This window comes from Hippocampus comes, unplaced genomic scaffold (assembly GCF_001891065.2).
Source record: "Hippocampus comes isolate QL1 unplaced genomic scaffold, H_comes_QL1_v1.1 scaffold159, whole genome shotgun sequence".
Lineage (NCBI taxonomy): Eukaryota > Metazoa > Chordata > Actinopteri > Syngnathiformes > Syngnathidae > Hippocampus > Hippocampus comes.
The window spans coordinates 389,248-415,585 of record NW_017805742.1 but is presented as its reverse complement, the minus strand read 5'-3'; the positions used below and the strand labels follow the sequence as shown (position 1 = coordinate 415,585).

At 41.0% G+C, this 26,338-nt stretch overlaps 3 protein-coding genes and 1 long non-coding RNA gene across 7 annotated transcripts in view; 3 read left to right on the top strand and 1 right to left on the bottom strand.

Annotated features, from left to right (window-relative positions):
• Positions 1-2,403: 2,403 nt before the first annotated feature.
• On the bottom strand, positions 2,404-14,929 carry LOC109524071 (vasoactive intestinal polypeptide receptor 1-like). Its single transcript, XM_019883654.1, has 13 exons — positions 14,628-14,929; positions 13,208-13,316; positions 8,211-8,318; positions 7,982-8,082; positions 7,806-7,903; positions 7,541-7,673; positions 7,294-7,447; positions 6,149-6,209; positions 5,982-6,051; positions 5,807-5,901; positions 3,359-3,488; positions 3,202-3,243; positions 2,404-2,937 (listed from the first exon to the last, which is right to left on the bottom strand). The coding sequence occupies exons 1-13, from the start codon at positions 14,712-14,714 to the stop codon at positions 2,791-2,793; spliced, it is 1,335 nt and encodes a 444-aa protein (XP_019739213.1). The 5' UTR covers positions 14,715-14,929; the 3' UTR covers positions 2,404-2,790.
• Positions 4,492-15,005, top strand: LOC109524088 (uncharacterized). 2 transcript variants are annotated; one of them, XR_002169901.1, is made up of 6 exons: positions 4,492-4,967; positions 12,278-12,311; positions 13,188-13,274; positions 14,023-14,065; positions 14,231-14,348; positions 14,929-15,005. It is a non-coding gene; the product is annotated as an uncharacterized LOC109524088 (long non-coding RNA). The 2 variants fall into 2 exon arrangements; XR_002169900.1 differs by having other exon boundaries at positions 14,023-14,348.
• Positions 15,006-17,126: 2,121 nt separating this feature from the next.
• Positions 17,127-20,556, top strand: cfap300 (cilia and flagella associated protein 300). The gene is made up of 8 exons (XM_019883666.1): positions 17,127-17,646; positions 17,758-17,839; positions 18,467-18,530; positions 18,599-18,756; positions 18,829-19,001; positions 19,319-19,385; positions 19,470-19,633; positions 20,093-20,556. The coding sequence occupies exons 1-7, from the start codon at positions 17,537-17,539 to the stop codon at positions 19,599-19,601; spliced, it is 786 nt and encodes a 261-aa protein (XP_019739225.1). The 5' UTR covers positions 17,127-17,536; the 3' UTR covers positions 19,602-19,633; positions 20,093-20,556.
• A 484-nt stretch (positions 20,557-21,040) lies between these two features.
• The window catches only part of eef1da (eukaryotic translation elongation factor 1 delta a (guanine nucleotide exchange protein)), an 8,719-nt gene continuing 3,421 nt past the window's right edge, over positions 21,041-26,338 (top strand). The window contains exons 1-4 of one of the 3 annotated variants that reach the window (XM_019883655.1): positions 21,041-21,130; positions 21,530-21,534; positions 24,168-24,617; positions 25,682-25,805. In XM_019883655.1, coding sequence (XP_019739214.1) covers positions 24,172-24,617; positions 25,682-25,805 — 570 coding nt within the window. In that variant the 5' untranslated portion in view covers positions 21,041-21,130; positions 21,530-21,534; positions 24,168-24,171. The remainder of the gene's footprint in view (positions 21,131-21,529; positions 21,535-24,167; positions 24,618-25,681; positions 25,806-26,338) is intronic. The other 2 variants (XM_019883658.1, XM_019883656.1) reach the window with 2 other exon arrangements.

Genomic DNA, 26,338 nt, shown 5'->3' with positions numbered 1-26,338 from the left:
GGGTGTTTTATGTTTTTTTTTTGTTTTTTTTTGGTTGGGGGGGGGGGGGGGGTCGTGAACACGGGGTACAAGTTAGTAGAAACTCAACTCAACTTTATTTATACAGCGAGCGATCCTTCATTTGCACAAACGAGGTCACAGTATGCCTAGCGAGGCGCTAGCTAATGTGCTAGTTCGCGAGATGCTAACAATGACAAATGCGATTTATGTGAACTAAAATGTGAAATAAAATCAAATTGTCAGATGTAACCAGAAGTAATTGTACTGCGCATATTTATTTATTTTCCCCTACATTTTTATCGAAAATCATATACTTTTTAAACGTTTTTTTCATGACTTTTGATGTATTTATTTAATTTTGGCACACAAAAATTGCTCTTATCACGATGCATGAATGGTACATTATATAAATACAAAGCCAATTTTACAAATTAAGAAATAAAAATTGGCTTAAAAAACATGAGAAATAGTTTATATGAAATTAAATGAAATTTCAAGATAACGGCCTTATGTACAAGGATTTTCAACAAAACAACAACAAAAAAGTGTTAATATTGTGATTTTCCTGTGCCTTCTGTGAGGTCAGAGTATTTCCTTTTCCAAAAACAAACTGTGAACTTCTTTGAGTCCTCAATCACTTTTTTTTCTCATTTAGCTTCACATTGTGTGACATTGAGCTTGATATCTCCAGCTTCGGCTGTGCGCGCGTGGGCTCTTTTCGTGTATATGTGTCAAAGAAAAGAGGGCAAAAGGCCATAGTTGGACAGTTCAGGGAATTTACAACTGCTTGTTGAGCGCCAGGTGACAAGCTAGTGCTTCGGCTTGTTAGCTTCGCTTAGCACAACTTTTTTCCCGCAAAAACAATATGTCGCGCTATCACTTTGTTTAAAACCTTTTACAAGCACCTCAAAAGCTACTGAGCTAATTTATGGGTAAATTAGCACAAACGGAGCTAGGCTAGGCTATGCCGAGTTCAGCTAAGGTAACAGGCTTCTTTACAATGGGCACTGGTCTTGGATAGAAAGCAATTGAGAACATTTTTCAACTGAATATTAAAAGTGTCGGAAGTATTTTTGTGTGTGTTTTACGAACTGTGAGTTTTTGTTTATTGCCAATGCATTTTTGAATGTACAGTTGTCGCTCAGCTGCTCTTCTATGATGCTTGCTATGAATCCACATGGTGTTTTATCATTTATATATATATATATACAGTAGTATTATTGTGTATTTCATTTTCATATTTTTTTTATCTCTTGACTGAGTACTGCAGTGTTACGACTGCATTTTGAACGCTTGAGTTAGCAAGCGTGTGATCGTAAAATGAATGCTAGTGTCTGTAGTGACATGCATATAAGAAAAGTAAATGTATATATGAAAAAAAAAGCGATATTTGTTCATCCAGCTTCCCGTGTCGTAAAAAAAAGTGAGGTCCAACGTTCACATCCATGTTGTGTACATTTGATGGCTCAATAAATATGTGCAAAATTGTCATACCTGATTGGTAGTTGTTGGTTTATTTTATTGCAGTTGTATTTTTTTTTAATTAAAAGTCTATTTTAGTGTATTTTTTTTTAAATTAAAAAGTTAAAACATTTTGAACGTTAAAAATACACGTTTTTTGTACTTCACATTACTTGTAATGTTGTGTTATGTTCTGCATTCCTTGAATGCCCAGAAAGGTGCGTCTAATTGTTAATCGTATTGAAAGAGAAATAAGAGTCACATGTATTTTACTGTTTCAAAATACACATCGGTTATTTCTCACGCATTATGAATTTTCATTCATTACTGCGCTTTTTTATCACATCATTTACATAAATCTCCTTTATCCACAGCAACAGTGAAAATACAATATATTTCATAGAAAATATCAAGTAAAATACTGTGTGACAATATGCAAGTGTGGACTGATACAAAGTGCTGAGTGATACTGTACATTAATGCTAAAACCAGAAGACAAAACACAATTTCCACACTTGGTTTAAAATATAAAAACCCCAATTTTAATGAAGTCCATTCATCGCGGGCGTGCTGGAGACGATCCGTTTGGGGCAATAGCCGGAGTAAAGCTAAATAATCACTTTGAATGTGAAATATCATGTCTTCATAGTCCCACCTTCAATTTTATTGGGGTTTGTGCAATACGACACTGGAATATTGTCATCATAAATGCTCAGTCTAACCATGGTGATGCCATTTTTAATTTGGTAACGCGCTACGTGAAAATTAAATAATGTTGACAAAAGGGAACAGCAGAGAAGGCAGACAGTACAAAAAAACATATAAAGCCAAAATGTACAAAAAAAAATACAGATGAGTTAACCCATTAAAACAAAAAAATGAATTGCCCATTGATGAATTAAATTGTGAACTGTAATTTGAAATAATTGTATTTTTTTTCACTGTCTTTTAAAACTATTCTAGAGGTTCAGAACTTTTCACAAATCACAACCATCGATCATTACCCACATGGATCTGTTATTTTTACAATTATTTAACAATCTAAAGCGGTGAAAATGACATATAGTTAATATTTAAAATATTTGATTAAATTGTGAAATAAAATCTGAATCAGCTCAGATTATTTTTTTCATTAGCTTTTTTTTTTTTTAATTTGTTTAAATTTCCTAAGGCCCAACATAAAACACTTTTCACACATGGCATAAACACAAACACTCACACAGGAGGTGCTCTCAAAAGGCTCAGTGCAGCACAGAACAAGTCAATCCACCTTCTTGTTCTCACAACCCAAAATGTGGATTTGAATGTCCATTCAGTGTTTGCTTACGGTCATACAGTAGAGATGTTGCCGGTGGAGGGGGGCCGCTGCAGCCCCGCGTGTGCTCCAACACTAAACTGACTGATGCTTCGCTTGGCTGGCATACGCTGACTTTGGTTGTGACATTTCCAAAGCCACCTCCGCAACTCCGCCTGCACCTGGGAAGCAACCGAATTTCTTGCTGTGTACTACTGTATTATCTTTAATTGAACCACAAAAACATGGTGCGGTTGTCAAGCAAGAACTGGATCCCCACAAAGAAAAGATATTTTGAGAGGCCGTTTGTAATGATCACTGACTGCATATCGGAGGGCTAGGGCTCTATGTTTTGTTTTTTCATTAGGACACCCGGGAAATTATTTTAAATTGTGGGGAAAAATACATTAAGTGTTCTTTAAAATGGTTGAACACAACTGGCTTACCTCTCCATTCATGAAACAGTAAAGCAGAGCAACCACAAAGCCCTGAAAAAAGCAACAGACTGCATGTTTGAAACCAGAATAAAATGGCAGTCCTAACATTGTTTTATGAAACCAAAAAAAAAAATGTCTGCTGGTGTGTTTGAGGAGCTGGTGGTACCTGGAAGGATCCGAGGCCCAACTCGATGTAGAGCCGGGCTGCCACACCCGTGTTCTCGGGCAGGAAGGCAAACACAGTGTAGTGCATCCCAAACAGAGGGATGAGGAAGAGCGTGGATTTCGCCAGCTTTCTGAGGAAGAAAACAAAAGTTCACACGGGAGATGATAAGACAACACCACAACATTCCAGTCATTAAAGGCATCCTTTTATTTGAAATGGCAAGGGAGACTCACATGCAAATTTACAATCAGTGGATTAAATGTCATGAGACAAAACAGTAACTCAGTGCCCTGAGAGTTGAGTTGAAATCAGAAATGAATATACATATATATGTAGATAGATGGATGGATGAATTACGTGTCTAGCTTTAGCCGACAGCGCCAAACTTCACTGTCATAATCGGCTGAGTTAAACAACAAAAACATTTTTTATTGCAAATACTGACACATCGAACAACTAAACGGTGGGTTAATTCGAATGCAAATAGCTTTTATTTATTTATTTATTTTAATGAGGTTTTCCAAAATAAAGCTATCGTGAAAGTAAAAAAAAAATACCCAATGCATTCAGTTCATAAATTTGACTTTAATATTGGTTAATAGAAACACATTTGCAGACAATTTTAGATGAGTTCGCTCGTTGTATTTTAGCATGCCAACATGTTAGCATTTGATCAATTGTTATTATTTTAGTACTATAATCCAATGGTGACAGTTTCATCCATCCATCCATTTTCTAAACAGCTTTATCCTCACAAGGGTCGTGGGGCATCGTGGAGCCTATCCCAGCTGTCTTCGGGCAGTAGGCGGGGGACACCCTGAACCAGTTGCCAGCCAATTGCAGGGCACACAGAGACGAACAACCATCACCAGCGCTCACACTCACGCCTAAGGACAATTTCAAGTGTTCAATCAGCCTGCCATGCATTTTTTGGAACGTGGGAGGAAACTGGAGTACCCGGAGAAAACCCATTTAGCCACAGGGAGAACATGCAAACTCCACATAGGCCGGAGCCCGGATCGAACCCACAACGTCTACACTGTGAGGAAGACGTGCTAACCACTGGACCATTGACCGTCAGCTGACAGCTTGACCAGGAAAATATGCGGTATGTCTGAGAGCCATGTGGAACATTTGGTTAAATTATATATTTAGCTATTTGTTCACCATTGAATAATTTGAATCGACCAGGTGCAAGCTGTTTGGCTTGTATATGATGTTTTATTTTCTTGCTATTTTACTTACAGTAGATTTATTAAGAATATTAAGGTATCTGGGCTCCATTAGTTGTCCTGCCTTTAACCTGTTAAAAAGCTAGGGTAGATGCCGGTGACGTAAGCATCTTTAGGAAGACAGTCGGGCCTGGAGCAACACATTTTCTGACCGTGCCACCTGTTACGTGGATAGTGTAATGTATTATAGTGTTAATGGGCTGACGTTACACTACTTTGTCATTTTTTTTGTAACGCCTTAATACTTTGTGTTCAAGAGGAAATAAAGCGAAGCCCTTTTTTTTTTTTGTCGTCGTCGTTGCTGAACGGAAAAGCCCGTCGAAGAAAGGCACGAGTCGGGAACCTTCATGCCCTGCTGACGTAGTGACAAAAAGACAGTAAGTTGCCGCTGTAGTATGTTTCAACGATTTCTTATTTTTGTGAGTTGACTTACAGTACATTTACATCAACTTCATGTTACGTAGTTAATGATATCGTTGCTTTTATGACGGGGCTGTTGTGAACCTTAGCATGATTTCAATTGTTATTATCTTTTATGCAAACGTTTATATGTAGTTTAAAACATTTTTTTAATGACTTGTTAGTCACAAACTCCTGCCATACTACCAAAAGTTGTTTTCTCTCAAGCCAGTATATCACACCTAATATTTGTATTACCGGTACTAAAATTTATCGATTTATTTATTTAATGTGTGGACACTTTGAAAAATCCCGTTGGGTAACAAAGCTATTTCTGGTATCGTGTGCTATTTTTAAGGTCTTCCCGTCTAAATTAATTCAGTTGAACACTAATCAAGTAGAAATATTATCCAGTCCAGGTCCTGTATGACACTTTTTCCCCTTACTTTATTTTAAATAATAATCACTCTATATATGTTCGGGTCAAAAGGCATTAGCAGGAAGCATTAAATAAATCTAATTTCTCAGCTAAGTACTCTTAAATAGCTCTAATAAACGGCATCAAGGTCAAACGTGATGATACGTTTTGACAGTCATTTTTTGAGGGTACAACCTTGGCGAAGGTTTGCCTTGCTGCCGGAGATCACAGACTTGATTTCCAAAGTCAAATTCAATCAGTCCAAAGTTGAAAGAAGCCTCAGGAAGATGCTCACTCCTCCAGGTTATGACTCTTGCCAGTTTATGAACCTCATTCCCGAGTCAAAAGCAATATTCCCACATCAAAACCTCTTTTAATATTTCATCCTCCGCGACTCACATAAAATGTCCAGTGTCGTTGTTCCCAGATATGGCGGAAGATTTGAGCTTCTGGACGAGGATGCGGATCACGTTGATGAAGATGACGATGTTGACCTGTTAGATATGACAGCGGTGTCTTAGCGCGAGCCATCCATTCACAGTCTTTGGACATGAAACAAACAAAAGCCACAAACCAGCAACGTCGCTGTGATTGGACCTTTGATGATCCACCAAATGCCAACGTTGTCAGTGTCATCCCAGCAACTAGTCACGTATGAAAGAAATGGACTAATCATTTTGTTTGTTTGTCGTGACATGACCCGATGCAACAACATACGGTAGTGTATACTGTAAATCTTACCCTTTGTCATCATAGAAGAATCTCATGAGCACCCAGGCGATGAGAATAGTCGATGGGAGGCCTGTGAGGAAGTAAACAAGCAGTGATGAGAGGAGACTGTGTGGAATTTTCAACAACAACCAAAAGGGAGGCAGTAGGTCACCAGTGCATCCAATGAAATTCAATTATAATAATACACCTTGCTTCGCTTTTTTTTTCCATTTTATTTTTCATTTATAACATTTTAATAACCCATTTAATTTATAATCCAATAGATAAATCAATCGAAGCAATCTGAAGGAAAGTCACACAAGCAACCATATATTTTTTTAAATTAAATTAACATTTTAAGATTTGAATTTGGACTTAAAAATACCAAATACATTTGAATAATAATACAGGGATTGGGATGCGTCGGCATGTTCGGCATCCCCCCCCCCAAAAAAAGGAAATCTGAGAATGTGAATCCGTGGGTGCTGAACAACCACTAATGCAGGGTCTGTCTGTGGTTTTATCACCATTCGCCACTAGATGGCAGACATGTCTTCGATGCGCTTACACTGGGTCTTTTACTGCCCTATAACGTGTATGCCTAATTTTATTTATTTATTTTTTTGCAGACTTGAGATGAGATGCAGGTCAAACATCGTAATTCAATAGAATTGCAATTTTCAGTAAGTTTATTTTTGTAAAAATATGCACAATGAGTTCTTGCACGTTGCTGTTCTGCAGTTTTGTGTCATCCTTGAATGGTTATTTGTGCGCAACATAAAAAAATATATCACAGTCTGTCAATATTTTGTTGTTAGCTTCAAACCTTTTCTTGTTAGGCGAGGATAGTGGATATGCATTGCAACATGGACAATCAAAATTTAAATATGTTAAGAGCACATACTCTGCATGTGTTTTGTCCATATTTAGAATAGCAGTTTCGTCATACATCCGGTTAGGCAGTGCAGTAGTAGTAAAATATACTGTGATGATGACATTGAAGGCTCGAAATTCTTGTGTGCGTTCTGAATACAAAGTGATATGAGTCAATCTTCCCAAACTGCAACTTTAATTCGCCAATCTGAAAAAAATTGCTTCTTTCCTCGTCCTTCACCCACATGGCAAGATAAGGATGGCTCTCGACACCTTAATTAACACCAAACGCACCGACTTACCCCATCCAATCACGATGTACCACCAGAAGTACTTCCTCTGGGAGACGAAGGTGAGCGCCAGCAGGGTCTGCAGATACATGCCCTCCACCAGCAGCCAAAAGTAATTGGCCAGGATGCTGAACTGGAAGAACGCCACGGCCGACTTGCACGCCGTCTGACGGGGAACAACAGGTCCGTCCGTTTTTTGTTTTTTTTTATTTTAAGTGAACTTCTTCACACACTTGACGTCTCTCAGGTGACGGCTCACCGTGGACACGGAGCAGTGGTCCAGCGTCTCGTCGGCGAACAGCACCGTGTCTTTGACGAAGACGGCGCTGGCCCTCAGGATGAACGAGGAGAAAAGGTTGACGTGGATGTAGTTCCTGGTGCAGCGGAACTTCCTGAGAAGAGAGGGGAAAAAAAAAAAATCAACCGGTTGATCAGGAGTTCTAAACGTACGCCTTTCAAGAAAGAGGAGAAAATAACCCTTTCGGGGACAGCGGTTACTACTCACTAAATTTTTTTTATTTTACCTGAAAGCGGTGAACAGCACGACGGCAGTTATGAGCGAGATGAGCGATGTGGCGTAGCCCACGGTGTACACTTGTCTGAAAGTGGACAGATAACTGGTCTGCAGTCAGGGAAACAAAGCACAGAGCAGCCTTGTTAATATATTGTGGGATAAGAATTGTGAGTGATTCCAACTAACCTCTGATTCGGGTCCACTGTCGTCGCTAAAAGCACACACTTCCTGGTAGGGCGGATAAATGTCCGACCAGCCGTCTGCTGTACAGTTTCTGTAAACGAATCCTTACCACGCAGGCAAAGAGAACGCGAGGATGTTTTAATGGTCAACAACAAAGTGCAAAAGCTTATTTTGGAACCCAGCAGTAGCCCAATACAGATTCCAAGGTGTACTTTGAGCATTTCCAACTGACCTCGACCTCTGGAGAAATGCTGAAAGATGCCAGAGCACGACAGGTTGACCACCTGACCCACGTCGGCTCTCAACCAGCATCCAATCTGGTCCCACTCCGTCTGGCATCCTGGAAGCAGCCACACAAGGCTTTTGTTCAAACAAAATCAGTCATTTGATCTTTTGTCCGTTGTTGCCCACCAAAAAGTAGGTCAATATCATTGAATCCAATTTGTATGACCTACATCAAACCCTAACGCAATGCCAAAACAAAACCCAAATCCTGGCCTTAAGAAAAGTAATCATTATTTATTTTTCGAAAAAATGCTTAATTTTAATTTAATTCGAATTAGTTTTGGTGTTAGTTTTATTTTTTTTAATACATTGAGTATTTCTTGTATGCATGATTAAAAAACAAACAAGCAAACAGTAAGTTTTGTGTAAGAAAGTAAAGTACAATTCTTAAACAACTGACCTTCCTTCTTCTGCTGTACAGCAATTCACAATTAAAACAAACCCCGAAAGTTCACGGATGATATTAATTGACAAAAACTAGAAGGAAGTACAGTTTTACTATAATTATGGTCAGTTTTGTAAATGTACAATTTAGTTTTCGAAAATCATTTCTTGTTTGTTCACAAAAAAGGTTTTTGTCAATTTTAGTTTCCGTTTTCTCGTTAGTTTTCATGATTTATAATTTTGGTTGGACCATTATTCGACCCCTCCCTACTGTGTCAACAAAAAAATGTCAGAACATAGTGTTTGATGATATTTTTCTTTATTTACATAAATAGTTCAGTCATTCATTGCTAGCCTAATGTGGGTTTCTTTCCCCAACAAATCAGAATAATGTACGCTGTTTTTTTTTTGTTTTTTACATACGTGCATATATAACATTTGTAACTTGAATATGTTATACATTGAGGGTTATTTAACACGAAGGATTAGTTGTATGTATTTTACATGTGGTTATAATTATACTTTGCTTACGATGCTGATGTAGCCTTCTGTGAAAAATGAGTTTGACAGCCCTGGCCTAGCCCAAACCCTTTCTCTCCATATTCCATATAATCACTGTACCTCCTCTCGATCAGCCATAAACCCCCTTAAATATTTTTGGACATTTGTCTTGGGTTCATCAAACAACCTGACGGGTTGCATCCGACAAAGCGGCTAAAAAGAGTCCATCCCTCATTCTCCTTTCTAAAAGTGTCTCGCTCGGCCGTTGCTTCCTGTCACACGGTGCAGCAATTTTTTTTTTTTCCACGGCACTGTCTTACATTTCAGTCTCTTACATAACAGTCGTCATCCAGGACGAGCGCCGAGCAGACAAGGTGAAGGTAAACAAGTCAAGACGAGTCGGAACTTCGCGAGAGCTCACAATGAGAAGATGACAAAACGTACAGTGACTAATATTAGAATAATAGAAATAACGGGGGAGGGGATGTGTCAGTCATAATGCTCCTGGCTGATGTGACAGCAAAATAAATGTCAAATATATTCAACGCAGGAGAAAGTTGCGCTTAAAAAAAAAAAAAAAGCAACTGCTGGAAGGATTTTCTTATTTCACAAAAAAAAAACAAAAAAAAACGCAAACCTGTTCTCACGCATGTTCTGCCAGGAGGCGGGGTTTGTTGCCTCGCAAATCAAGAACCCATGAGTACTGTACATGAATTCAATCAGAAAATATCATTTAGGTAACCTTAGCATTAAAGACAATACTGTAATGCTCAGACATAAAATGATAATAATTAACAATTCAACAAAAGCTGACACTTCGATTGATTTTCCCAACCCCAAATGTTGGAAGCAGAGTCTCATTTTTTCATGACATCTCCTTCAAACGTTCAGGGAGTATTTCTCGATGTCTTACCTAGAGGCTGATTAGATTATAAAGGCATTACTATCCACAATGCTGAGCAGTAACTTGTCTTGTTCATTTCGAACACCGTCCCATAGATCTATTTGCCTCCATTCGCGTGTGTTTTAAGTGAATACGTGACGTCACCTCAATGTGGGACCTGAAGCGGACGATAATGCGCACGGAATCAAGTCTCCTCCGAGGCTTCCTGTCAAAAAGGGCACGTCAAGGATGTGCAATTCATTTCAGAAACACGTTTTAGATTTAATGTCACATTTGACGGGTACGTGTGTAAATATGTCATCTGGATGTGTCGGTGCAGCAAAATGAATTGTGCTGCACACACGAGACACTTTTTAAGATGCACGCCACATACTCTTTCATTGCCCACGTCAGCAGGCAATGTTTTCAACAGCGTGGGTTGCTTTGTGTACAACTTCCTGTTTGCCGATTTTTGATGTATCAACCTAGATTTTTTTTTTAATGATGGGGAGCTATGAATATTCTGAGTGTTCCTATCCCATTTCCATGAAAATAGATAATGTATATTGATTCATAATAATGCCTAGTTTGACTTATTATGTGAGAAAGGTATTTATTGAACCCTTTCATGCACCCTGTAACGTGATAACACGATGAGCTTTCCACTGTAGTAACCGCTGTCCTTAAGAGGGTTAACCAGATGTGTATGATTGCATTGTTGCAAGTATAGGTAAATTATTTTGTCAGTCATTTTGATATGTATCCTTATGAAATCTAATTTTGTTAATTTTCAGCCTTATTATATTGATTATATATGACCTTGTTTATAGTTATTTACATGTACATGCATTGTGAGTGGCTGGCAACCAGTTCAAGATGTGCCCCACCGACTGCCCAGAGACAGCTGGGATAGGCTCCAGCACACCTGCAACGATCGTATGGAAAAGCGGTGCGGAAAACTGGATGGCTGGCACCCACAACACATGTCCACAGGGCACAGCATTTGTCTGCCTGCACCTCGATCAAATCCACCAAAACTGCATTACACCACCCGCGCCACAACTTAGACCTGCCTAAAGATCAATCTAGTTTCCGCCATCGAATTGCCAGGTGAGCCGAGGGCGTGTCATAGAAAATGCCCTTGTTCTGCCTGAATGCTCATGGTGGTCTGCCAAATTCCCAGAAACGCTAAAGGAGGCTTGCACCTGCATAAAAATCAGCATGCGCAAGTTTTGACACCCAAGCGCGAGTGCACTGTCTCCAAAAATAGTGCCTCACAAGTGATGAAATAATTGTCCAGATTTATGTACAAAGTATGAAAGATACATCTGGAACAACAAAAAGTCCGGTTGTATGAAAGTCCTCTAAACAGGACATGTGTCTCCAAGCGTTACTAATAACATTAATAATGGCTGCATCGCATTGAAATCATTACGATGGTTCACTGGCTTACTGGGTCACTAAAATGATTCGTTGTTGATGTCGCAGTTGTCAGTGACACTGGTGTGCATGTCCAAATGCGAATAGTCAAAATGTCTGCTGGCGACTTTCAAATTCCTATGTAAATGTGTGTACCATGATCAATCAGTTGACCTTATTTTTGTTGGAATAATTTTATTAAGCAGCTCTTGACTTCTTTTTACACTTATACCAATTGTCAATCAGAGTTACTGTGGGCTTTATTATGGCAACTAAATGAAACGTGATGAGGAAGAAAATAACATTTTTTTACATTTAATTTCATTGTTATGAATGTATGCTTTTTCTAAAATACAATATTATAGAGTGCTATATTTCATCCAAAAAAAAAAAAACACATTACAAGTGAATTCACTTGACATGATTTTCTCCCGTTTCTTTTAATGAGCACCACGGAACGGATTATCTTCGACGTTGGATGTCGCAGCGTAATGAATTGACCTTTTCAAATCAATAAGGTCCTCGCCCTGACAAATGTTCCGAGCTGCAGCTAACAAAGAAAACAAATTCAGGAGGTTCTGTTTGAGGTTTTCTAATAATAAACTGCGGTGCAGTTCATTCATGAATTGGACTGCTTTGACATAGTAGTAAGATTCCCATGTGGGATTGACTCTGTGCTGGCTTTGGAACCTCAAAGTCAGCCAGATTTTCATTTTTAGCCATTAACGGAAAGAAAGAAGCGTCATTCTGTGATGTAACATTTGTCCTCATTTTTCAATACGTCACATGAATAATGGAAAGGTGAGCTTTTTTTTTTTTCTCCCCAGGACCGAAATCTTTGTGAAAAGGTGTAATCACAAGGTAGGTTGACATCATTTCAGCCCCCTCGTGAGGCTCACAAACAGTGGCTTCGGTGCAAAAAGCCCATTTAGCGAGAGGAAGAAGCCCTGAGCGTTCCTCTCTGTTGGTTTGGCCTTTTGTGGCCGAGAAAGGGCTTTAAAAGGGACGTGTTGACACTTGAATGTCACCTTATTTAGGATTAGCCTCGCTCTTTTGGAATTGCTTTGGACACCCAGGGGAGAGCGTGCTGATGATAACCGTGGATGGCGCCATCGCAGCGGGGAGGCTCAGAGTGAAGCATTTATGCTAACATAAAAAGCTAAATATTCATATCATGAAAAAGAATCGGCCTGTGGCTGAAACGCAGTGGGGAAATGCTGGCATCATAGTAAAAATAAAAAGAAATTGATAATAAAAAGCAGTTGACCAAAAGAACGTTACAGTGCAAGAACAAGACGCAAGTTAATGAGGGGCGCGGCTTTGATCTGAAATTCAAGTGGGGCGGGGCTAGTGAAGTGAAGCTCAATTCAAATCTTGCTAGTTGTTTTAAAACTGCAAACTCACCCATTCCAGACATCATGAAGCACAAGCGTTTCGACGATGCAAATAAGCCGTGCGTTACTTTCTTTAAAATGCGCTAATCCAGTATTAGTCTGACTGGAGGAAATTGCTTGCCGTTTCATAATTAGCTTTTGCTTAGCCTTAACTAGATCCCGCAAAGCTAAATTAGATTGCACCTCTTCCCCATCTGTCTTCTGATAAAAACATCTTACAGTGTGCCGTCGTTTGTCACGTGAGGCGCGTGTGTTTATGTGCTTTTTTTGTGTGTGTGTGTGTGTGTGTGTGTGTGTGTGTGTGTGTGTGTGTGTGTGTGTGCGCGCGCGCGCGCGCGCGAAGCATCATCAAGAGGCACCAACCACCGCGCGTCGTCTGGTTCTCAACTTCTCTCCTCCTCGCCTGGCTGCAAGTCTCGCCGGCCCTCAGGTGCTGAGCAATGATGGCGCAGTCCGGATGAATGGCTTCCATCTGAAAACATGACACGAGACAGCCGCCGTCAGCGAGGCACGCGCTCACACACACACACACACACAACACAAATGGCTGCTATTTTACTCTGTGGCGTAAGAATGTGAAAAGTGACATTGTCACTCTCACTTCCTGTTGTGTCAAAATGAATTTTTGCTGTCTGATGAGTTTTTTAGGCACCACACCAGATGTTGCTATGGATGGACATTGTCTGATTGTCACATACTGTCAGTTGCAGCAAAGTGTCCCGCTTTGCTGGGTTCTGTGTGAAAGGCAAAGGCAGTTAAACTCATTGGCAGTTATACAACCATGCGTACTCTCTTGTGATAAGGGGGCTCAATGGTTTCCTTTGTGGACTGCGCTGCGCCACCCACCTGTGCGTCGATGTCATCCACAACGTTGGGACTGCCGCGAGAAGTTGAACACGTGATTCTCCTGCCTTGTGAAAGCAATTGTTGCTGTCCGAACATTAATTTATATGTCACACCGGATGTTTGTAAAGATGTCGTCTGATTATCGAACTGCGGGATGCAATGACAAAAGACAAGAGCAGCAATATCCCCGCCTTTGCTTGTTTCTGTCCAAAAGGCACATTCAGTTAAATTCTCTGCATGAAGGAGTTTTACACTCAATGGTGATCTGATCTCGGACACTGGCCAACGCCACTAGACCGCCGGTCTGATGTCATATGATTATCCGATTGCAGGATTCCGTTTACACAGTCACGGCAATATCCCGCCTTTGCTTGAGTACGTATAAAAAGCGTAGTCGGTTAAATTACGGACTTTCAGTAACGGCTGTGACATATCGATTAAGCGCGATCTCTTTCGTTCATCTTGTTGCGTTGAAAGCACTTGTTGCTGTCTGACAATTTTTTTTTTTTTTTTTTTTTTTGCATGACTGTCTTGGCAAAGCCCCTCCTGCTTGGGTCTGTATTCCAAGGAACTGTCAGGACCTTCTGATACCGCCCGATGTGACAATTTGGCAGACTCTTTGGAGGGCTCAATCGTCCGCGACCCCCTGTGACCTACGGTACGCCGCTGCAGTCAGCTTTGCATACAAATGTGTCAATCACTTTAAATATGAATCCAACTACACTACCTGAAGATGATCGAAGCCATTTTGAAATCCATCCAACTGTTCCCCCGGCTGATTAATTTCTTATAACATGACGTTACAACTGGCTGGTCACGCTGCCTAATGAACACTTATTAGCGTTACCAGCCTAATGATGACACGTGAGCTCCATGCGGTTAAAAATGGCAAACAATCATTAACGTGTCTGCAAATGAGAGATTCAATGACACTCACCGTGGGGACACAAAGACACAAGAAGAGGAGGAATTTCTCCCGATGTTTGGAAAATCTTTCTCGATTGGGCCTTTTGATATGTCTCATCGCGGTGGTGGTGATGATGGCGATAATTCCAGACGATTTGAATCCTGTGTATGTGTGCAAAAGCCCCGCTATGAAATATGCACTGTGTCAACCTAAAATAGATGACTGCCAGATGAAAACTTCTGAGTCTCGCCCCTTCACTCTCTCTCTTTTGCACTCCCCCCTCCTCCTCCTCCTCCTCCTCTCTCTCTCTCTCTCTCTCTCTGAGAATCAGGTGAAGGCGCATCTCGGGAGAGGCAACAAGGCTTCACGGCCCATTTAAAGACACGACGTGCTTCCTCATCGCTAAGAGGAGGCAATCGGTCACGCGTTAATGAATGTCAACGAGTGGCGGCGGGGGGCGTGCACGTCCCGGACAAATGCGTGCGCATGAGCAAATCGGCTTGATTTGATTGAGGTGACGGCTAACTCAATTACGTCCATTTAAAATGTCTGTGCCTCTCAATGGATTCCTGCAAATGTTCCGGCCTCATTAGGCCCGCGCTGCGCATCACTTGGCTATGTTGGCGTCATTGATTTGTTGATTTCTAACGTTCTTATTTGAGGGAGGCCTCTTGAGTGGATGACCCGGTCATCTAGACACCCGTCAATGTGATGTGATGTCGTCTTAATGGGTATTTTAAGCGCATTGGGTGCTTCTCAAGTCTGTCAAATTGGAAAAGTCATTTTCTGTGATGGCGTTTAGTTGTCTTCCATCGAAAAACCTACTGGTTGGAGTGAAGTTGAGTCGTTGAAAGCGAAATAAATCCTGACTTAGACTTAAAATCATCATACTGTAAGCTTATCCTTTCTACATCTGTAAGAATAGATCTTTTTGCCGGCCCGGTGGTCCAGTGGTTAGCGCGTCGACCTCACAGTGCAGAGGTCATGGGTTCAATTCTGGCTCTGGGCTTCCTGTGTGGAGTTTGCATGTTCTCCCCGTGGCTGTGTGGGTTTTCTCCGGGTACTCCGGTTTCCTCCCACATTCCAAAAAACATGCATGGCAGGCTGATTGAACACTCTAAATTGTCCCTAGGTGTGAGTGTGAGCGTGGATGGTTGTTCGTCTCTATGTGCCCTGCGATTGGTTAGCAACCAGTTCAGGGTGTCCCCCGCCTACTGCCCGAAGACGGATGGGATAGGCTCCAGCACCCCCCGCGACCCTTGTGAGGATAAAGCGGTTCAGAAAATGGATGGACGGATAGATCTTTTTGTTCTATTTGAGGGAGGCATTTACTTTTATGTAGACGACCCACATGGTGAAACATGTGTGTGTGTGATGCGTGGGAGGCGTCGAATTGTCCACAGTGGTGAACCCACCTGGTGAAATTCCTCGGTGTGACACAGAGTAGCTCTAATGAGCATTTTAAGTCTATGCTTTATGTCTGCGTAATATGTCAAAATGTTCTAATTGAGGGAGGCGTATGACTGTCCTTTGTGAATGACCCACCAGGCGAAATGCTTATCAGCATGATGCAGCGTACAGTGGTTCGAATGCGCGATGATGACGCTAGGTTACGAGAACACGACATTAATTAGCCCTCGGCTTGCCCACGGTAATGACTTACTGACAAACCGAGGTCATCTTGCAATTAGAGGGAGAGTCGCTCAAAACTCCTCGCTGTTGTTACGTCAGTTGTTTTCATCACACAAGATGATTTGCGGTGTCAAACCAGTTTGTGTCCCAGCATATTTAAAGCGCCACACAGGAGTAAAGTCAGGATTCATAATGTAAATATGACAACTAGCGGGCATGATTGAAGGCCCCAACCTTTGCAGAAGACGTACATAAATGCCTTTTTCCCCACCCTCGGAGTCGTGTAAACAACCTTGGGCGCATTCGATTTCGAAAGAGGTAAGAATAAGAACAAGCCAAGGTAGTCTGTGATGGCATATGCAATCAAAAAAAAAAAAAAGTCAAATGGCTATTAGTTGTTTAGGTGGCTCAGCTGTTTCTTAAAATGAACACCTTTAGGTAGCTCAAGCTGTCAAAGAAAGTTTGCCTGGCAGATTGAATACTATCAATAATGCTGGCTCAGTGGCTTGGAAAATGTACTTTCCTTTATGCCGGCCAAGCACAAAGTTGTTCAGTTTTTATTACCTCGACTAAGAACATAATGGAATGCATCGATGTGCGTTATTTATTTGGAAGTTGTTGCTGTGTTTTTTTTTTTTTGGGGGGGGGGTTTAGTCCTGCATTTTATTAACCTGAAGTTCTTTTAAAAATTATACACAATTATATCTAAAAAATAATTATGATTTGTATACTAAAAATACAAACTTATATAATAATTATGTATAATAAGAAGAATACCAATAATGTGTAATAATAAAAATAAAAACATTTTTAATTTTAAATAGGTTTTACATTTTGATTTCATGATTTATTTATTTCTGTGCAAATTCCTGACATTTTCGGGTGGGAACCACACAAAAGCGACGTCAACAAATAAAAATAAATAAATAGATAAAAGCGTTTTCACTTTATTTCATAAATCAATAACACAAATCTGACCTGTTGTTTCATACAAAACGTGTATGCACGGCCAAAGGCTGCAATTTCAAGACTAAATATAACAAACAATATTTAATGTGATCGTTTATTATGTTGTCTTTACAATATCTGGAGCTGTATCGTGGAGTTTACCGACGTTCGATTCTTCGAGAAAAAGCAACTTCTCGACCACAGACGTCAGTGCGTCCGTTGTCAAGGCAACGCAAAGGCTCGCGCCGCATACTCGTCTCTGATTGGCCTGTTCTCGCCAAGCAGCACGTTTTCCCGGAAGCCCTCAGATCTTCTCACTTTTGTTTCCCTTAATCGCTACAGTCGCACAACAATCTAAGATGTCCGGAGATAAACACGACTTTGAACACACTTTTTCCTTCCGTCCAGTTCCCTCCAGGAAGTTCTCGTTCTTGGAGGAAAAGGAGACCGTAGCTCTGTTGATGAAATGGTAAACTCTGAGACAAGTGGTCACGTCAAAAACATTTCGAAACATTTTTCTGTCGTCATTTTGCTGTGTCCTAATGGAAGTCTTCCAGTGGTCTTTCTTTCTTTTTTTCAGGTCCATGCTTGGAAGGCTCTCGGCGCAAACTTTCAGCTTTGACCAGAAATTTCACCTTTACGATAGCGACAGGTTTGCGCTGGTAAGACATGACGTCACACTCGTACAAGTTAATCAACAGTCCTGAAATATTGTTCCATTAATTTAGCAGTTTCCCCCCATAAATTTAAGTAAATATGAGCAAAATCAAGAATTTTGCAAATACATTTTATCACTTTCAGGGACAGCGGTGACTACAGTGGACAGCTTATCATGTTATCGAGTTACAGGATGCATGAAAGGGTTGAATAGATATTTTATGAAATAAATGTTTAATGACATGAATGATAATCAGCAATAATTCTATATTGCTTAATAAATCATAATTAAATCAGTTAACATACAGTATTTTAATTCTTCAAATTAGGGCTGCAAATATCGTTTTGATAATTGATTAATTTGTTGATTATTTTGTCGCTTAATCAATTAACTGGACTGAAAACATGTGTAGGGGTGTGTAGACTTTTTCTGTCTATATACGTAGCAGGGTATGGACTTGCCCGCTTAATGAAAATGAGAAAGGGCCAGACTAGAAATAATGTGTGCAATAAATGTCGATCCTTGGGGTGTTTTGACGAAGCAAGCCATAAACATATTATGAAGACACCTGGGAAGTGTTTCAAATTTGCTGTTCATTATTTGTGTGTCGTCGTCATCACTTTCTGTGCAGTGCTTCTTCACAGATTCTAGCGTGCTTTCCAGTGCAAGAACGACCGTTGCCTGGCAGTCTCTCGGTATGTCCTCTCATCTTAATGTCACTCAATCGCACTTTTTAGAGGTGTGATTTTCCTTTTCTTCACAGACAAACCAGTGACATCAGTCGATGTCGAGGTGGTACCGTGCACCAAGGTCTCAATGGACTTATTTGACCCCATCTACACTTGTGGCATTGTGGCGCCCTCTGGACACATCGCTAGATGCTTACACGAAGTCTACCCGGACTATGACAAACTCCGAGAGGTGAGGCTTCCGTTTTGTTTCACCGTTTTTTTATCGTCCACCCTCCAAACAGATGTTTCTGTGCGCATGCAGATGTTGCTGGATGAGGACTCGGAGAACTACCACATACTGGGGAGTGCCGAACGAGGGGAGTTGCTGTTTCGCCTCTTCAAGCACCTTTGCCTCGGAGGAGCGCTGAATCAGTACGAAGACACAGTCGAGCCTTATATCAGCGTCACCAAGAAAATGTACAAAGAGCTCATCAGGTACAAACGGTCTAAGCCAATTTTTTTTTTTTTTGCCCAAAATGAAAACATCTGTTTCCTGGTTAAACTAGCCACTCTAAAACTTTTATCAACTGAAAAAAATCATGTTTTTAAGGAGCCATATTATGCAATTTCACCACATTTTAAATGAAATCAGCCCATTTTAGGGGATGGCTCAGTCATATGCAGGTGACCAAATGCAAGCTGCGGCTACATACACGAGTATATGTAGTGAATATAATTAATAGATATGGATAAGCAGTTTCAGAAACATATACAGAACTATTGTTTGTCTTTGTTTTGTTTTTTTCTTGCAGTGTTCAAAAGGATCCAGAAACTAAAAAGATCAACGTGGTTTCCATGGTGCTCAAAGTCCGCGTCTGTGTAAGTATAGCATTGATTCGTTTTGATGGACACTGAAAGGGGCAACCAAGTTCTCTTCATCTATTCTGTGTTTTTCCCTTGTAGGATGAGTCGGGTCAGTGTTACCCCGGGGGACGGGACGAGGAGCAGACGTTTGCCTACCTGATCGTGGACCCCTTCAAACGCCACGTGACGCTACTCTGCCACTCTTATGGTGTTGGAACTATGTGTCTTTAATGGTGTAAATGATGTTGGAATACATTTAGCCCTTCAAAACACAGTGTAGACTCCATCTCGGGTCATAATGCCCGTGGACCGGCACACATCCTAAGCCATTAAAAAATAAAAAATAAAAAAAGTATTATGTACCATACAAAAGATGAATGAATCATACAACACAAAGCAAGCTTTAGGAGAGTGTAGCAAAAAGGCTGCATTGTTTTGTGTTTATTTTTGCCCTTTCGTGTTTTAATGTGGTGGCAGTGTGTTGAGTTCTAAAAGGTTACATATCCCCCCCCCCCCTCGTGGGTTGACTTGATAAGACTGTGCCCTTTCTTTTCAAACACAAGGTTAGCTAATGTGGGCACTCTGACAATATTGTCATACGTTGTCCATTTATTTTTCATCCAGCTCAATTCGATGATCTTTATTTGTTTCTTCTTCCATGTATGTTATCTGTTAATGACAGCCAATTGTCTAAACCTGTGAACTGAAAAAAATGTATGTATAAAGATAAACAAAAAAACAGCAATGAGTTATTCAGTATTAGCATTCCATGCGCATCACTTTTTTTCCTCCACATTTTATGTTGCAGCAAAAATAGAATAAATGATTTTTTTCCCCACCACATTCTACACACAGAGCCCCATAAAAAGCATGAAAAAAGTGGGGCGATGGTTCATTTTTCAGCAGAGCACTAATGCTGAGCCCACAGCCCAGACATCAAAGTTTCATATCGTGGCTTCATGTGCAAAAAGACTTGAGGCTGTAATTACTGCAAAATATGTGTATTTGTTTATTGACCAAAGGCTGTAAAAGCAGTGCTTGGGTATGTACATGTGATTTTTGATTATTAATATTATCCAACAGTTCCAAAACCCAACTTTTCCACGTTGAAATCAACAACGTGAAAAAGTTGCAACAAATAAAGTGTAGTTGGAACGCTTTTCGGATGCATTGTATGTCATACAGTGTATGACATACACTGTATGACACACACTGTATGTGATTGTCTTCTGCCCTCTATAGGGCAAGGGGCGACATAACAGTTCTAAAATACTGTACGTGGTTTAGACATGTCTCCCCGAAATACAAGGGTTAAGAATACAATCTGTGACCCCCCACAAAAAAATAAGCTAATTGAAGTAGTGATACTTGGTACTACTTTATTTATGTCACAAATCTGATTACAAAGATTTCCTTAAAAAGAGAGGCCAGAAACTGTATGTGTTCTCAAAGCATTCTGGGGAGTGTATGCTTTAAAAAATGGACCATACCACAATCGTAAATAATAATAAACATGACACGCGTGTATTATATTCGATATAGACATATAACTATGTTTTAAATCATGCAATAAACGCAACAAAGAACATTTAAATGAGGTATCAATTGACATTTTGGAAAAACTTCTACGTTGCCACCCCTCCACGCTCGACCAATAAAGGCGCCCGCTTGCACACTCGTCCTCTTCCGGTTGGATTACAGCCGAAACAGCACGCTCAGGGACTAGTCCAAAGGCTTAAAACGTCGAATAAAACAACCAGGTAAGCGTGGAAGCTTGCGTGTGTCCTGAAACTTGAACAAACGCGTACGGGTTCGAAAGCGAGCGAATGTGTGACATTTCTCCTCGTGGAAACGCCACGTGTTCAGTTGATGACCGAGTTCGCAGCTGTCAAAAACTTCTACTGAGTTGTCTCGTATCGAATAACGTCGATATGAGACACCGATATCGGTTACATGTGGGCTATCAACGACGATTGATGTCTGTAAATGTTTCTAATTTTCTTCCACCAAACACTTTGACAGTTTATAGAGACGATTGACACCGAGACAGCAACTGTTATTTCGATGCTACAAGTGTACCTAATAATTTGTTCATATGAAATGGTCTAAAAGTTAAACATGATTTGTATTCCCCATGTTGGCTGCTGGTCTCATTTCAGCAAAGGTGAGTGTTGGACTTGTGCCTGTTTTGTTTTTTATTTCGTTTTATTTTAAAAGTCACACATCCTGTGCCTGTTGAAATAATTGAGCTTTGTCAATTGACTTGCATGGAAAGAAAGCATCAACTGGTAAAACTGCTTGTAAATGAATCAGCATGTTATCTGTTTTTAAAATGCAAGCGGTATATGAAATTCCGTTTTTTTTTTTTTTTGGGACCTGATAATGTAAAATAATTGGGCGTGGAGCTGAACAAAATCGAAAATCACATACCTAATTACCTTAAAAAAATAATGACAAAACGAACTGCTTGCATTTCTGTTTTGCATTTCTGTTGCCTTTCCAGTACTGTAGCGGCATTAAAAGAGACATAGTAGCCCCTTTACACCTGCCCCCCCACCCCCACACACACACACCCCACACACAATTTAACATCCGTGAGGAGCTTTTGTCAAAGTATCCAAAGGATCAAGGCGTATAGTCCCTTTACACACAAATTTCCTTCGCTTGTTGAAATTAGCCAATGGGTCTATTGCAAGTTAGCAATTATATATCTGGCTTTCGATGACCACAGCTGCTTCTACTTGCAACAGCAGAGCGGCAGTAGTGGTGCTGTGTAAATTAGCCCCTCTATTACATAACAGTCCGGGCTCAATTACAGGCATATTTTCAGTAATAGATAAAACATAATTTAATTGTCAACTCCAGCCGATGGTTGGGCAGGCTTTCAATAGACCCAACTATTTGGATATAAATCATTAAAAGTACATTTTCTATAATACAGTATGTCCCCTTTTAAGAGATGCATTAACAGCAAAGTGTATGTGATGTATATTCAGGTGATTTATGTTATTTGATTTACTCCTGCTTGTGTGGTGCTAATTCAGCCTGTTTTTGTCTTATTGGGATTGTAATTGTTTTTTGTTTTAATTAGAGGGAGCAGACTAAATTGATTACTTTGGAATCATGTCTATTTGACTTTTATTTCTTTTAATTGTCCCTTCAGTTGGACCTCTTAATTGAGCACTGCTGGTGTGGTTTATTATTATGTCATAGTGCTTGTCAATCAAAAGAAGTTACAGTGAAACCTCTAAAGTCCAACATAGTCTGTGGGGAAAATTAAGGAGAGAAATTTTCCGTTTCAGAGTCAAACTGTCACCATCATAACTTAAAAACTCAACCCATGACATGTCAAGATGCCATTGGCTATGAGTTGATTTTTTTTTCTGATTTTAAACATTTTTGACTTCCTATTCAAGTATCAAAATACATTAATAGCTGTGTATGCAATGATTTAAAAGCATCATTTCAAAAACATTACTTGTGCGTCCTGACGGCTGGTGATTACTGTGTGTACTGAGCAGCCAGGATGAAGAAAGTGTAAATGCTACTTTTCTAGAGCCTGTTCATTGGCTATCATCACTTTTTTTTCTTTTTTTTTTAATGACGTCATTGTACCCATCTGTGGGGGAATCACTAAAAATCAATGAAAAAGCCAAACTAAACTTGTGTAATTCCAAGAAGTTACAAGATTCCTGGGTGGTCATTTTAAGTTTTATCCAACGTCAGAAGGGTTCAAATTTGGAGGTTCCACTGTAAATTGTAATTGTGAGCAATTGAGGAAAGACTTTAAAGTGTCATGTAATGTAAGATTGGTGCATTTGCTTTAATTGGGGGCCCTTTAAAGGGGAAGTCAACCCCAAATTTTTCTTCACGATAATAAGTTCCATGCAGCCCTACTCGTCTCAATGCAGCATTTTGATTAATATTGTTTGTGGAACATGAGTTAAGCAGTATAATCCACCCGTTTTTGTCCATCTCTGGGGGCGGCCATTTTGCCACTTGCTGTCGACTGAAAATGACATCGCAGGTGCTCAGGTAACAACCGGTCATAGCTCAGAAAAAAGGTGAGCCGTGATTGGTGGTTGCCTGAGCCCCGAGCAACTCTGACGTCATTTTCATTTGACAGAAAGTGGCAAAATGGCTGCCCTCTGAGATGGCGGAAAACGTTTGCCGCCTAACTCATATTACACAATATGAATCAAAATGCAGTGTTTTGACTCGTGGAGGCAAATAGAACATAATTATTGGAAAGAGAATTTTTGGACTGACTTCCCCCTTAAAACCAGCACAATGGCAGATATTTGAATGTTGAATGTTTTTCTGTTCATCCTGGAATGAGAGGAAGTCGTTTTTGGTCGAAATGAAGCTTTTTGATCAAGCATCACCTTTTGAGTCTACGTCAGTTTAAGGGGCTACTTGCACGAGGCCATTCATAGTGGACTCTCGCATGCTCTTAGTTCGGCACCCGCGGATTCATCTAATGATAATCCCCCAGTATTTTTTTATGTATGTTTTTTTTTTTCCAATTTGACTCACTCCTCTTGCCAGTTTGTCATAACAGCCACTTCGCGGAATAGAGAGAAACACACTGAAAAATAATTATGTCGCCATTTATTATAACGGATTTAAAAATCTGCACCAGCACGGTGGTAGACACAAGAGGAGAGGGAGGGGGGGGGGGCGCGACCACCAGCCCAGTTGAGCACAGTTTGAACGGCCTAGTGTCAGTGTGCCCAGGAAGTTGTTGTGTGAAGTTAAAGCAGAAAGCTGCCTTTTTTCCCACCCCCCCTCCCTAAGCGGGATGGATCAGTTGATGTCCGAGCAGGGAGCGGCGCCTAAGCCCGCCGCCACGCCAGAGAGGAGCATCATCAGCGGCGACAACCAACAATTCGTCAAGATGCGGCGCCACGCCCGCTTGTCCCAGTCGGAGAACCAGAGCTCGGGGCCCGAGGAAGAGCGCTTGGGCTCCTCCGCGGAGGCCGGCGGCTCCTACGGACGAAGCCCCGGCGTCCGCGGCGAGATCTTCAAGCCGCTGTCGTCCTCGCCGAGGAGCCCCAACACCAGGGGCCACTGGGCCAAACGGCACCAGCAGGACGGCGCCCACATCCCCACGGTCAAGTCGTCCGGCACGCCCCACCGGCGCTACAGCAGAGGCCGCTACCGCACCTCGTCGGAGACCGAGAAGGGCGGCCGAGGGAGCAGGGAGCCCAAGTCTCGGCGGAAGGGCCTGTCTGAGAGCGACAAAAGGTCGGGACGGGACAAGTATGACACACGAGGATTGGCGGAGATGTGTCGTGTACTACTTTTTTATCTGCCTTGCGCTGTCCTTTGGCCTCCATGTTGTCATTTAAAAAAAACTAGATCTATAATATGTCCCGGTATAAATCAAAGCGCAACAAACGTGGCTGCCTGATTCTTTGGATGTAACTTTCTGGCCTTTTGTGCGGTCATCCTGCTGAGTCGACAAGTCTGCGTCGCTGCCCGAGGAATGTGTTGATTTAACACGAGCAGGCCGTTTGTTTTCATTGTTGCATGTCATTTGTGTTTTTTTAATTTTTTTTTTCCAAGAGAAGCAGTCATTTCCTAATTGACTGCTTCTTTTGTGTGTGTGTCCGACACACTCACCAGTGACTTGCCTCCGAATATGTGCGTCATGAAGTGAGATCAAAATGAGCTCCGACAAAATGGTCTGCCTGACAGGAGAGAATGCATTTTTTGATTTTTATGGTGCACATGTGTTTTTGAGCAAGAGGCTCAATATATTCGAAACCGCTCTTTCTGATTCAACTTCACCCACAATAATAAACAAGCGGTCACGGGATTTAAATTTAGTGGAATGGATGCCAGCTTGGTGACAAAAGTGTCCCAAAGACGCGAGTGGCCATTTTGTGGGATGTCTGTGCAAATCTAGTCAGAACCTTTGCGTCACTGGTCACTGTGGCGCTGCCCGGTTGTGACGTCGGGAATGATTTCATCAAGAGTTTGAGGAAGAAATAGCGTTGAACATTTGACAGCTTGTTGCACTGCTTCATCCCTGAGGTGTTTCTAATGATTTGGTTGTTTTACCAAAATGGTCAAAGTATTAGAAACCTCCTGCACAGAAATAAAAGTGGCTGCATGGGAGCCATTTTGGGGCATTTCTGCTTGTCTTCAACTGTTTGGTTTTTTTTTCCCCTTCTTCTTTGACAGGTTTCTTTGTATTGTCTCTTATTCCATTGTGCATGTGATGTCATGCACGAATGGCGTGTGTGTGCGTGTGTGTGTGTGTTAGGGCTGCAAATCTTGACCCGTTTTTGTCTTCACGTCCTCAGCGCCAACATGAGTGGACTTGAGTGCCTCACTGCCGAGAAGGTCTGGTTCGACAAGCACCGTTACGACGAGGCCGAGAGGAAGTTCTACGAGGGTGCCAACGGAACCGCCCCCAAGCAGCAACAGGTGACTCCATTTAAATCGTTTACTTTTTAAATTCTTCACTCTTTCATTCCACAAGACGTACTTGTATGTCTTTTTAAAATTAGGCCGTACTTGTACGTCTAAGTCCTTTTTTTTTTTTTCGTCATAGAGCAGAGGAGGGCCTGATGCAATCTGTGAATGAGAATCAGGCGTTTGCATTGTAAATCATGTAAAAAAGCGACCAGTAGGTGGCAGTGGTGCCTCATGTGCTTGAAATGCATGCTTTTAAAAAAAAGCTCTTTTTCTCTGTTTTTTGCCCAGGAATCGCCATTTTCATGAAACTTAGCCATTTTGTAATGCCGATTGCTGAAGAATGGAGAAAGAACAAATTTTTTTTTTTTTTGCTGAAAGAAGAGAGTCCAAACTTTATTTTGGTAGGCTCCATGTTTATATAGCGTTAGAACCAAATATTCTGTGGGCCTTGCAAGATCAGTCAAAATCCAATAAAACGCTGGGATTGAGGGGGTTGCTCCAGTGAAAATGGCTGGGATTGAATGAGTTTGTGTGTGTGTGTG

Bases quoted from the DNA above. Each gene is read 5' to 3' on its own strand.
- LOC109524071 (XM_019883654.1), bottom strand. From the start codon at position 14,714: ATGAGACATATCAAAAGGCCCAATCGAGAAAGATTTTCCAAACATCGG. The intron at 8,083-8,210 runs GTCAGTTGGAAA...CTGCGTGGTAAG, and splicing joins GCATTTCTCCAGAGGTCGAG to GATTCGTTTACAGAAACTGT. The intron at 5,902-5,981 runs GTTTGTGGCTTT...CATATCTAACAG, and splicing joins CAATCACAGCGACGTTGCTG to GTCAACATCGTCATCTTCAT.
- cfap300 (XM_019883666.1), top strand. From the start codon at position 17,537: ATGTCCGGAGATAAACACGACTTTGAACACACTTTTTCCTTCCGTCCA. The intron at 18,757-18,828 runs GTGAGGCTTCCG...GTGCGCATGCAG, and splicing joins ACTATGACAAACTCCGAGAG to ATGTTGCTGGATGAGGACTC. The intron at 19,386-19,469 runs GTAAGTATAGCA...TTTCCCTTGTAG, and splicing joins TGCTCAAAGTCCGCGTCTGT to GATGAGTCGGGTCAGTGTTA.